Genomic DNA, 12,142 nt, shown 5'->3' on the forward strand with positions numbered 1-12,142 from the left:
CTGAACAAAAGAATGAAGGGGGCGTGGGAGCGGTGAGGTGTGGGAAGCTGTAAGCCCCAGGCTACATTGGGCTCGCATTCCCTTCAACCAGAGGCGAGGAATGGTGGTCGTGGTTACTTATACCCCCACCGAAGACGAACATCCGTGGAGGGATGCAGGCAAGGCCGATGAGTCAGATGCCTTCTATGACCTGTCACAGCTGCTGGCTAAAGTGGCCCCTCGGGATAGAGTCATCATGTTGGGTGACTTCAATGCCCGAGTTGGTCATGATGCTGGGCCCTGGTCTGGAGTGATTGGAGGGCATGGGCCAGATCAGCTCAATAACAATGGTAGGAGGCTGCTAGATTTGTGTGCAGCCCATGGGCTTGTAATTACCAACACGCTGTTCCGGCATCGGCGCATCCACACAACATCACGGATGCATGCCGGGTCCAAGTAAGAACATCTGCTGGACTACATAGTGATGGACCGGTGGATGCGAGCCCATGTCCTTGACACCAGGACCTACCGTGGGTAGGTCCTGGTGACCATCGACTAGTCATCTGTATGATGCGCCTGCCATTCTGAGTGAGTAACTGAGTGAGTGACTGAGTGAGTGAGTGACTGAGTGACTGAGTGTGTGAGTGACTGAGTGCGTGACTGAGTGACTGAGTGAGTGACTGACTGAGTGAGTGTCTGAGTGAGTGAGTGACTGAGTGACTGAGTGAGTGAGTGACTGACTGAGTGACTGACTGACTGAGTGAGTGTGTGAGTGCGTGACTGAGTGAGTGACTGAGTGAGTGACTGACTGAGTGACTGACTGAGTGACTGACTGAGTGAATGTGTGAGTGACTGAGTGACTGAGTGAGTGACTAAGTGAGTGAGTGACTGAGTGACTGAGTGACTGAGTGAGTGAGTGTCTGAGTGAGTGACTGACTGAGTGACTGAGTGACTGACTAAGTGAGTGTGTGAGTGACTGAGTGAGTGACTGAGTGACTGACTGACTGAGTGACTGAGTGAGTGTGTGAGTGCGTGACTGACTGAGTGACTGACTGAGTGAGTGAGTGTGTGACTGAGTGAGTGACTGACTGAGTGACTGAGTGAGTGACTGAGTGAGTGACTAAGTGAGTGACTGACTGAATAAGTGTCTGAGTGAGTGAGTGTCTGAGTGAGTGAGTGACTGACTGAGTGACTGAGTGACTGAGTGAGTGACTGAGTGACTGACTGAGTGACTGACTGAGTGACTGACTGAGTGACTGAGTGACTGAGTGACTGAGTGAGTGTGAGTGCGTGACTGACTGAGTGTGTGACTGAGTGAGTGAGTGACTGACTGAGTGACTGACTGAGTGACTGACTGAGTGAGTGACTGACTGAGTGACTGAGTGACTGACTGAGTGACTGAGTGACTGACTGAGTGACTGACTGAGTGAGTGACTGAGTGAGTGACTGAGTGACTGAGTGCGTGACTGAGTGAGTGACTGAGCGACTGAGTGAGTGACTGACTGAGTGACTGAGTGACTGAGTGAGTGAGTGACTGAGTGAGTGACTGAGTGAGTGACTGAGTGACTGACTGAGTGAGTGACTGACTGAGTGACTGACTGAGTGACTGACTGAGTGACTGAGTGAGTGCCTGAGTGACTGACTGAGTGACTGACTGAGTGACTGAATGACTGACTGAGTGACTGAGTGACTGAGTGACTGACTGAGTGAGTGACTGAGTGAGTGGCTGAGTGACTGAGTGAGTGACTGAGTGAGTGACTGAGTGACTGAGTGAGTGACTGAGTGAGTGACTGACTGAGTGACTGAGTGACTGAGTGAGTGACTGACTGAGTGACTGAGTGAGTGACTGAGTGACTGACTGACTGAGTGACTGAGTGAGTGCCTGAGTGACTGACTGAGTGACTGACTGAGTGACTGAGTGAGTGCCTGAGTGACTGACTGAGTGACTGACTGAGTGACTGAGTGACTGACTGAGTGACTGAGTGACTGAGTGAGTGACTGACTGAGGGAGTGAGTGACTGAGTGAGTGACTGAGTGAGTGACTGAGTGACTGAGTGAGTGACTGAGTGAGTGAGTGACTGAGTGACTGAGTGACTGAGTGAGTGACTGACTGAGTGACTGAGTGAGTGACTGAGTGAGTGACTGAGTGACTGACTGAGTGACTGACTGACTGAGTGACTGACTGAGTGACTGACTGAGTGACTGACTGAGTGACTGAGTGACTGACTGAGTGACTGAGTGACTGACTGAGTGACTGAGTGAGTGACTGAGTGACTGACTGAGGGAGTGAGTGACTGAGTGAGTGACTGAGTGAGTGAGTGAGTGACTGACTGAGTATAAATTCAATGCCGAGTTAACCTAGGGGAGGGATATTCACTGCCGCTGATGTTGCCCGCTGAGCGGGGGAACTGAACTCGCCAGCGCCCTCAGCGCTGTCCCACCGCTCCTCTACGACTCCGGGAATCGAATCAAACGAAACGAACCAAAGGAATCGATACCAAAGGGGAGTCGACTCCGAAGCCGCACGAAATTTGCGCAATCGCCTGGCGGTGACGTCACCGCGTTCCGTGGCGTGATGACGCCATCACGCACACCCCCCTCTCTCCCCCGCACGCTGCACGTGTGTTTGTCATGACGTCATTACGCACACCCTTCCCCCAACTCTCCGCCTCCCCCCCCATCGTTGCCGTGGCAACACCCCACGTGTTTATTTAACGAGGCCACGCTGGGTGCGGGGAGTGGTTTGCGTGATGACGTCGGCACGCACACTCCCCCACTGGCCCGTCACGGCACGAGGGTGCGTAATGACGTCATCACGCACACCCCCCCACCCCCCCCACGATCGTCGCCGCTGCAACGCCAAACGTGTTGATTTTGCGCGGGGCGGGGCCTGGGTGGATTTGCGTGATGACGTCATTCCGTTTCGAAACAAATGCGTGCGCGCCGACGTCACGGAAATAAACCACCAGCGCGATGACGTCGACCCGCAATGTTCATTCAGCCGTGCGTGATGACGTTTCGGGCGCCGTTGCGCAACCGTGCGCGATGACGTAATTGAGATGCTACGAGGGCGGGGGTCATTACGCGGTGACGTCACCGCTATGTGCTGAGCAGAGGAATGTCAGTGCGCGATGACGTCACAGCAAAATGGAGGGTGGCGGTTGGTACGCGGTGACGTCATTACAATGAGGGAGGCGGGGCAATGCAGGTGCGTGATGACGTCACGGCAAACGAGAGGGCGGGGCAACGCGAGTGCGTGATGACGTCACCGCCTAGGAGTTTTAAAAATGTCGAGCAGCGGCGTCGCTCGTAGACGAGGAGAGAAGTGACGAGGTGAGTGGTGAGGTGAGTGGTGAGTGGTGAGGTGAGTGGTGAGTGGTGAGGTGAGTGGTGAGGTGTGTGGTGAGTGGTGAGGTGTGTGGTGAGTGGTGAGGTGGTGAGTGACGAGGTGAGTGGTGAGTGAGTGGTGAGGTGAGTGGTGAGTGGTGAGTGAGTGGTGAGGTGGTGAGTGGTGAGTGAGTGGTGAGGTGAGTGGTGAGTGGTGAGGTGTGGTGAGTGGTGAGTGGTGAGGTGAGTGGTGAGTGAGTGGTGAGGTGAGTGGTGAGTGGTGAGTGAGTGGTGAGGTGGTGAGTGGTGAGTGACGAGGTGAGTGGTGAGTGGTGAGGTGGTGAGTGGTGAGTGAGTGGTGAGGTGAGTGGTGAGTGGTGAGGTGAGTGGTGAGGTGAGTGGTGAGGTGAGTGGTGAGTGGTGAGGTGAGTGGTGAGTGGTGAGGTGGTGAGTGACGAGGTGAGTGGTGAGTGAGTGGTGAGGTGAGTGGTGAGTGGTGAGGTGGTGAGGTGGTGAGTGGTGAGTGGTGAGGTGGTGAGGTGGTGAGTGGTGAGTGGTGAGTGGTGAGGTGAGTGGTGAGTGGTGAGGTGGTGAGTGACGAGGTGAGTGGTGAGGTGAGTGGTGAGTGAGTGGTGAGGTGAGTGGTGAGTGGTGAGGTGGTGAGGTGGTGAGTGGTGAGTGGTGAGGTGGTGAGTGGTGAGTGGTGAGTGATGTGGTGAGGTGAGTGGTGAGTGGTGAGGTGAGTGGTGAGTGAGTGGTGAGGTGAGTGGTGAGGTGAGTGGTGAGGTGAGTGGTGAGTGGTAGTGGTGAGGTGAGTGGTGAGTGGTGAGGTGAGTGGTGAGGTGAGTGGTGAGTGGTGAGGTGGTGAGTGGTGAGTGACGAGGTGAGTGGTGAGGTGAGTGGTGAGTGGTGAGGTGAGTGGTGAGTGGTGTGGTGAGGTGAGTGGTGAGGTGAGGTGAGTGGTGAGGTGAGGTGGTGAGTGGTGTCGTGAGGTGAGTGGTGTGGTGAGTGGTGAGTGAGCGGTGAGGTGAGTGGTGAGGTGGTGAGGTGGTGAGTGGTGAGTGACGAGGTGAGTGGTGAGGTGAGTGGTGAGTGGTGAGGTGAGGTGGTGAGTGGTGAGGTGAGTGGTGAGTGAGTGGTGAGGTGAGTGGTGAGTGGTGAGGTGAGTGGTGAGTGAGTGGTGAGGTGAGTGGTGAGGTGAGTGGTGAGGTGAGTGGTGAGTGGTGAGGTGAGTGGTGAGGTGAGTGGTGAGGTGAGTGGTGAGTGGTGAGGTGAGTGGTGGAGTGGGGTGAGTGACGAGGTGAGTGGTGAGGTGAGTGGTGAGTGGTGAGGTGAGTGGTGAGTGGTGTGGTGAGGTGAGTGGTGAGGTGAGGTGAGTGGTGAGGTGAGGTGGTGAGTGGTGTCGTGAGGTGAGTGGTGTGGTGAGTGGTGAGTGAGCGGTGAGGTGAGTGGTGAGGTGGTGAGGTGGTGAGTGGTGAGTGACGAGGTGAGTGGTGAGGTGAGTGGTGAGTGGTGAGGTGAGGTGGTGAGTGGTGTGGTGAGTGGTGTGGTGAGTGGTGAGGTGAGTGGTGAGTGGTGTGGTGGTGAGTGGTGTGGTGGTGAGTGGTGAGGTGAGTGGTGAGGTGAGTGGTGAGTGGTGAGGTGAGTGGTGAGTGGTGAGGTGGTGAGTGATGTGCTGAGTAATGTGGTGAGGTGGTGAGGTGAGTGGTGAGTGGTGAGTGAGTGGTGAGGTGAGTGGTGAGTGGTGAGGTGTGGTGAGTGGTGAGTGGTGAGGTGAGTGGTGAGTGAGTGGTGAGGTGAGTGGTGAGTGGTGAGTGAGTGGTGAGGTGGTGAGTGGTGAGTGACGAGGTGAGTGGTGAGTGGTGAGGTGGTGAGTGGTGAGTGAGTGGTGAGGTGAGTGGTGAGTGGTGAGGTGAGTGGTGAGGTGAGTGGTGAGGTGAGTGGTGAGTGGTGAGGTGAGTGGTGAGTGGTGAGGTGGTGAGTGACGAGGTGAGTGGTGAGTGAGTGGTGAGGTGAGTGGTGAGTGGTGAGGTGGTGAGGTGGTGAGTGGTGAGTGGTGAGGTGGTGAGGTGGTGAGTGGTGAGTGGTGAGTGGTGAGGTGAGTGGTGAGTGGTGAGGTGGTGAGTGACGAGGTGAGTGGTGAGGTGAGTGGTGAGTGAGTGGTGAGGTGAGTGGTGAGTGGTGAGGTGGTGAGGTGGTGAGTGGTGAGTGGTGAGGTGGTGAGTGGTGAGTGGTGAGTGATGTGGTGAGGTGAGTGGTGAGTGGTGAGGTGAGTGGTGAGTGAGTGGTGAGGTGAGTGGTGAGGTGAGTGGTGAGGTGAGTGGTGAGTGGTGAGGTGAGTGGTGAGTGGTGAGGTGAGTGGTGAGGTGAGTGGTGAGTGGTGAGGTGGTGAGTGGTGAGTGACGAGGTGAGTGGTGAGGTGAGTGGTGAGTGGTGAGGTGAGTGGTGAGTGGTGTGGTGAGGTGAGTGGTGAGGTGAGGTGAGTGGTGAGGTGAGGTGGTGAGTGGTGTCGTGAGGTGAGTGGTGTGGTGAGTGGTGAGTGAGCGGTGAGGTGAGTGGTGAGGTGGTGAGGTGGTGAGTGGTGAGTGACGAGGTGAGTGGTGAGGTGAGTGGTGAGTGGTGAGGTGAGGTGGTGAGTGGTGAGGTGAGTGGTGAGTGAGTGGTGAGGTGAGTGGTGAGTGGTGAGGTGAGTGGTGAGTGAGTGGTGAGGTGAGTGGTGAGGTGAGTGGTGAGGTGAGTGGTGAGTGGTGAGGTGAGTGGTGAGGTGAGTGGTGAGGTGAGTGGTGAGTGGTGAGGTGGTGAGTGGTGAGTGACGAGGTGAGTGGTGAGGTGAGTGGTGAGTGGTGAGGTGAGTGGTGAGTGGTGTGGTGAGGTGAGTGGTGAGGTGAGGTGAGTGGTGAGGTGAGGTGGTGAGTGGTGTCGTGAGGTGAGTGGTGTGGTGAGTGGTGAGTGAGCGGTGAGGTGAGTGGTGAGGTGGTGAGGTGGTGAGTGGTGAGTGACGAGGTGAGTGGTGAGGTGAGTGGTGAGTGGTGAGGTGAGGTGGTGAGTGGTGTGGTGAGTGGTGTGGTGAGTGGTGAGGTGAGTGGTGAGTGGTGTGGTGGTGAGTGGTGTGGTGGTGAGTGGTGAGGTGAGTGGTGAGGTGAGTGGTGAGTGGTGAGGTGAGTGGTGAGTGGTGAGGTGGTGAGTGATGTGCTGAGTAATGTGGTGAGGTGGTGAGGTGAGTGGTGAGGTGAGTGGTGAGGTGAGTGGTGAGTGGTGTGGTGGTGAGGTGAGTGGTGAGGTGAGTGGTGAGTGGTGAGGTGAGTGGTGAGGTGGTGAGGTGAGGTGGTGAGTGGTGAGGTGAGTGGTGAGGTGGTGAGTGATGTGCTGAGTAATGTGGTGAGGTGGTGAGTGGTGAGGTGGTGAGTGGTGAGTGGTGAGGTGAGTGGTGAGGTGAGTGGTGAGTGACGAGGTGAGTGGTTAGGTGAGTGGTGAGGTGAGTGGTGAGGTGGTGAGGTGAGGTGGTGAGTGGTGAGGTGAGTGGTGAGGTGAGTGGTGAGGTGAGTGGTGAGGTGAGTGGTGAGTGGTGAGGTGAGTGGTGAGGTGGTGAGTGGTGAGGTGAGTGGTGAGGTGAGTGGTGAGTGGTGAGGTGAGTGGTGAGGTGAGTGGTGAGGTGAGTGGTGAGTGGTGAGGTGGTGAGTGGTGTGGTGAGTGGTGAGTGGTGAGGTGGGTGGTGAGGTGAGTGGTGAGTGGTTGAGGTGAGTGGTGAGGTGAGTGGTGAGGTGAGTGGTGAGTGGTGAGGTGAGTGACGAGGTGAGTGGTGAGTGGTGAGGTGGTGAGTGGTGAGGTGAGTGGTGAGGTGGTGAGTGGTGAGGTGAGTGACGAGTGGTGAGGTGAGTGGTGAGGTGGTGAGTGGTGAGTGATGTGGTGAGGTGAGTGGTGAGGTGAGTGGTGAGGTGAGTGGTGAGTGGTGAGGTGGTGAGTGGTGTGGTGAGTGGTGAGGTGAGTGGTGAGGTGAGTGGTGAGTGGTGAGTGGTGAGGTGAGTGGTGAGGTGAGTGGTGAGTGGTGAGGTGAGTGACGGGGTGAGTGGTGAGTGGTGAGGTGGTGAGTGGTGAGGTGGTGAGTGGTGAGGTGAGTGACGAGTGGTGAGGTGAGTGGTGAGGTGGTGAGTGGTGAGTGATGTGGTGAGGTGAGTGGTGAGGTGAGTGGTGAGGTGAGTGGTGAGTGACGAGGTGAGTGGTGAGGTGAGTGGTGAGGTGAGTGGTGAGGTGGTGAGGCGAGGTGGTGAGTGGTGAGGTGAGTGGTGAGGTGAGTGGTGAGGTGAGTGGTGAGTGGTGAGGTGAGTGGTGAGGTGAGTGGTGAGGTGAGTGGTGAGGTGAGTGGTGAGTGGTGAGGTGAGTGGTGAGTGGTGAGGTGAGTGGTGAGGTGAGTGGTGAGTGGTGAGGTGGTGAGTGGTGTGGTGAGTGGTGAGTGGTGAGGTGAGTGGTGAGTGGTGAGGTGAGTGGTGAGTGGTGAGGTGAGTGGTGAGGTGGTGTGGTGAGTGGTGAGGTGGTGAGTGGTGTGGTGAGTGGTGAGTGGTGAGGTGAGTGGTGAGTGGTGAGGTGAGTGATGAGGTGAGTGGTGAGTGGTGAGGTGAGTGGTGAGGTGGTGAGTGGTGAGGTGAGTGACGAGTGGTGAGGTGAGTGGTGAGGTGGTGAGTGGTGAGTGATGTGGTGAGGTGAGTGGTGAGGTGAGTGGTGAGGTGAGTGGTGAGGTGAGTGGTGAGTGGTGAGGTGGTGAGTGGTGTGGTGAGTGGTGAGTGGTGAGGTGAGTGGTGAGGTGAGTGGTGAGTGGTGAGTGGTGAGGTGAGTGGTGAGGTGAGTGGTGAGTGGTGAGGTGAGTGACGAGGTGAGTGGTGAGTGGTGAGGTGGTGAGTGGTGAGGTGAGTGGTGAGGTGGTGAGTGGTGAGGTGAGTGACGAGTGGTGAGGTGAGTGGTGAGGTGGTGAGTGGTGAGTGATGTGGTGAGGTGAGTGGTGAGGTGAGTGGTGAGGTGAGTGGTGAGTGGTGAGGTGGTGAGTGGTGTGGTGAGTGGTGAGTGTGTGGTGAGTGATGTGGTGAGGTGAGTGGTGAGGTGGTGAGTGGTGAGGTGGTGAGGTGGTGAGGTGAGTGGTGAGTGGTGAGGTGAGTGGTGAGTGGTGAGGTGAGTGGTGAGGTGGTGAGGTGAGTGGTGAGTGGTGAGGTGAGTGGTGAGGTGGTGAGTGGTGAGGTGAGTGGTGAGGTGAGTGGTGAGTGGTGAGGTGGTGAGTGAGTGTGAGGTGAGGTGGTGAGTGGTGAGGTGAGACGAGTGGTGAGGTGAGTGGTGAGGTGGTGAGTGTGAGTGATGTGGTGAGGTGAGTGGTGAGGTGAGTGGTGAGGTGAGTGGTGAGGTGGTGAGTGGTGTGGTGAGTGGTGAGTGTGAGTGGTGAGGTGAGTGGTGAGTGGTGAGGTGAGTGGTGAGGTGAGTGGTGAGTGGTGAGGTGAGTGACGAGGTGAGTGGTGAGTGGTGAGGTGGTGAGTGTTGAGGTGAGTGGTGAGGTGGTGAGTGGTGAGGTGAGTGACGAGTGGTGAGGTGAGTGGTGAGGTGGTGAGTGGTGAGTGATGTGGTGAGGTGAGTGGTGAGGTGAGTGGTGAGGTGAGTGGTGAGGTGAGTGGTGAGGTGAGTGGTGAGGTGAGGTGGTGAGTGGTGTGTGAGTGGTGAGTGGTGAGGTGAGTGGTGAGGTGAGTGGTGAGTGGTGAGTGGTGAGGTGAGTGGTGAGGTGAGTGGTGAGTGGTGAGGTGAGTGACGAGGTGAGTGGTGAGTGGTGAGGTGGTGAGTGGTGAGGTGAGTGGTGAGGTGGTGAGTGTGAGGTGAGTGACGAGTGGTGAGGTGAGTGGTGAGGTGGTGAGTGGTGAGTGATGTGGTGAGGTGAGTGGTGAGGTGAGTGGTGAGGTGAGTGGTGAGTGGTGAGGTGGTGAGTGGTGTGGTGAGTGGTGAGTGGTGTGGTGAGTGATGTGGTGAGGTGAGTGGTGAGGTGGTGAGGTGGTGAGTGGTGAGTGGTGAGGTGAGTGGTGAGTGGTGAGGTGAGTGGTGAGGTGAGTGGTGAGGTGAGTGGGTGAGTGGTGAGGTGGTGAGTGGTGTGGTGAGTGGTGAGTGGTGAGGTGAGTGGTGAGGTGAGTGGTGAGGTGAGTGGTGAGTGGTGAGGTGAGTGACGAGGTGAGTGGTGAGGTGGTGAGTGGTGAGGTGAGGGTGAGGTGGTGAGTGGTGAGGTGAGTGACGAGTGGTGAGGTGAGTGGTGAGGTGGTGAGTGGTGAGTGATGTGGTGAGGTGAGTGGTGAGGTGGTGAGTGGTGTGGTGAGTGGTGAGTGGTGAGGTGAGTGGTGAGGTGAGTGGTGAGTGGTGAGGTGGTGAGGTGAGTGGTGAGTGGTGAGTGGTGTGGTGCGTGATGTGGTGAGGTGAGTGGTGAGGTGGTGAGTGGTGAGGTGGTGAGTGGTGAGGTGAGTGGTGAGTGGTGAGGTGAGTGGTGAGTGGTGAGGTGAGTGGTGAGTGGTGAGGTGAGTGGTGAGTGGTGAGGTGAGTGGTGAGTGGTGAGGTGAGTGGTGAGTGGTGAGGTGAGTGACGAGGTGAGGTGGTGAGGTGAGTGGTGAGTGGTGAGGTGAGTGGTGAGGTGAGTGGTGAGGTGAGTGGTGAGTGGTGAGGTGAGTGGTGAGTGGTGAGGTGAGTGGTGAGGTGAGTGGTGAGTGGTGAGGTGAGTGGTGAGTGGTGAGGTGAGTGGTGAGTGGTGAGGTGAGTGGTGAGTGGTGAGGTGAGTGGTGAGTGGTGAGGTGAGTGGTGAGTGGTGAGGTGAGTGGTGAGTGGTGAGGTGAGTGGTGAGTGGTGAGGTGAGTGGTGAGTGGTGAGGTGAGTGGTGAGTGGTGAGGTGAGTGGTGAGTGGTGAGGTGAGTGACGAGGTGAGGTGGTGAGGTGAGTGGTGAGTGGTGAGGTGAGTGTGAGGTGAGTGGTGAGGTGAGTGGTGAGTGGTGAGGTGAGTGGTGAGTGGTGAGGTGAGTGGTGAGGTGAGTGGTGAGTGGTGAGGTGAGTGGTGAGTGGTGAGGTGAGTGACGAGGTGAGTGGTGAGGTGAGTGGTGAGTGGTGAGGTGAGTGGTGAGTGGTGAGGTGAGTGGTGAGTGGTGAGGTGAGTGGTGAGTGGTGAGGTGAGTGGTGAGTGGTGAGGTGAGTGGTGAGTGGTGAGGTGAGTGGTGAGTGGTGAGGTGAGTGGTGAGTGGTGAGGTGAGTGGTGAGTGGTGAGGTGAGTGGTGAGTGGTGAGGTGAGTGACGAGGTGAGGTGGTGAGGTGAGTGGTGAGTGGTGAGGTGAGTGGTGAGGTGAGTGGTGAGGTGAGTGGTGAGTGGTGAGGTGAGTGGTGAGTGGTGAGGTGAGTGGTGAGGTGAGTGGTGAGTGGTGAGGTGAGTGGTGAGTGGTGAGGTGAGTGACGAGGTGAGTGGTGAGGTGAGTGGTGAGTGGTGAGGTGAGTGGTGAGTGGTGAGGTGAGTGGTGAGTGGTGAGGTGAGTGGTGAGTGGTGAGGTGAGTGGTGAGTGGTGAGGTGAGTGGTGAGTGGTGAGGTGAGTGGTGAGTGGTGAGGTGAGTGGTGAGTGGTGAGGTGAGTGGTGAGTGGTGAGGTGAGTGGTGAGTGGTGAGGTGAGTGGTGAGTGGTGAGGTGAGTGACGAGGTGAGGTGGTGAGGTGAGTGGTGAGTGGTGAGGTGAGTGGTGAGGTGAGTGGTGAGGTGAGTGGTGAGTGGTGAGGTGAGTGGTGAGTGGTGAGGTGAGTGAGTGGTGAGGTGAGTGGTGAGTGGTGAGGTGAGTGGTGAGTGGTGAGGTGAGTGGTGAGTGGTGAGGTGATCCTTTTGCTTCCACCAGCAACCACCACCTCCTCATCACCACGACAACAACCACAACAACAAGAACAACAACAACCACAACAACAACAAGAACCACAACAACAACAACAACAACCACAAGAACAACAACAACAACCACAAGAACAACAACAACAACTACAAGAACAACAACAACTACAACCACCACCACCACAACAACAACTACAAGAACCACAACATCAACAACCACCACCACCACCACCACCGCATGTTGGCCACCCGGCTTCTACGCCTGCGCGGTGAGGATCATGTCACTAACTAGTGTGACGTCATGTCACTAACTAGTGTGACATCACTAACTCGTGTGGCGTCACTAACTAACTCGTGTGCCGTCATGTCACTAGCTAGTGTGACGCCATGTCACTAACTAGTGTGACGGAATGTTACTAACTAGTGTGACGTCACTAGCTAACTAGTGTGACGGCATGTCACTAATTAGTGTGACGCCATGTCACTAACAAGTGTGACGTCACTAACTAGCTAGTGTTACGTGACTAACTAGCTAGTGTGACGTCACTAACTAGCTAGTGTGACGTCATGTCACTAGATAGTTAGTGACGTCATGTCACTCACTAGTGTGTCGTCATGTTGCTAACTAGTGTGACGTCACTAGCTAACTCGTGTGACGGCATGTCACTAATTAGTGTGACGTCATGTCACTAACTAGTGTGACGTCACTAACTAGCTAGTGTCACGTCACTAACTAGCTAGTGTGACATCACTAACTAGCCAGTGTGACGTCATGTCACTAGTTAGTTAGTGACGTCAAGTCACTAGATAGTGTGACGTCATGTCACTAACTAGTGAGGCGTCACTAACTGACTAGTGTGACGTCACTAACTAACTAGTGTGACGGCATGTCACTAACTAGTGTGACGTCACTAACTAACTAGTGTGACGTCACTAACCAGTGTGACGTCATGTCACTAACTAGTGTGACGCC

General features: G+C 56.0%; 1 protein-coding gene across 5 annotated transcripts in view; it reads left to right on the plus strand.

Moving 5' to 3' along the window:
* Nucleotides 1–3,193: 3,193 nt before the first annotated feature.
* Nucleotides 3,194–12,142, plus strand: part of AIFM3 (AIF family member 3) — a 108,512-nt gene continuing 99,563 nt past the window's right edge. For all 5 annotated transcript variants that reach the window (XM_076055632.1, XM_076055636.1, XM_076055635.1 and 2 more), the window contains exons 1-2: nucleotides 3,194–3,312; nucleotides 11,180–11,438. In XM_076055632.1, the coding sequence (XP_075911747.1) occupies nucleotides 11,408–11,438 (31 nt within the window). In that variant the 5' untranslated portion in view covers nucleotides 3,194–3,312; nucleotides 11,180–11,407. The remainder of the gene's footprint in view (nucleotides 3,313–11,179; nucleotides 11,439–12,142) is intronic.

Source organism: Petromyzon marinus, chromosome 72, assembly GCF_048934315.1.
Source record: "Petromyzon marinus isolate PM22_M1 ecotype Great Lakes invasive population chromosome 72, UKy_Petmar_22M1.pri1.0, whole genome shotgun sequence".
NCBI classification, from domain to species: domain Eukaryota; kingdom Metazoa; phylum Chordata; class Hyperoartia; order Petromyzontiformes; family Petromyzontidae; genus Petromyzon; species Petromyzon marinus.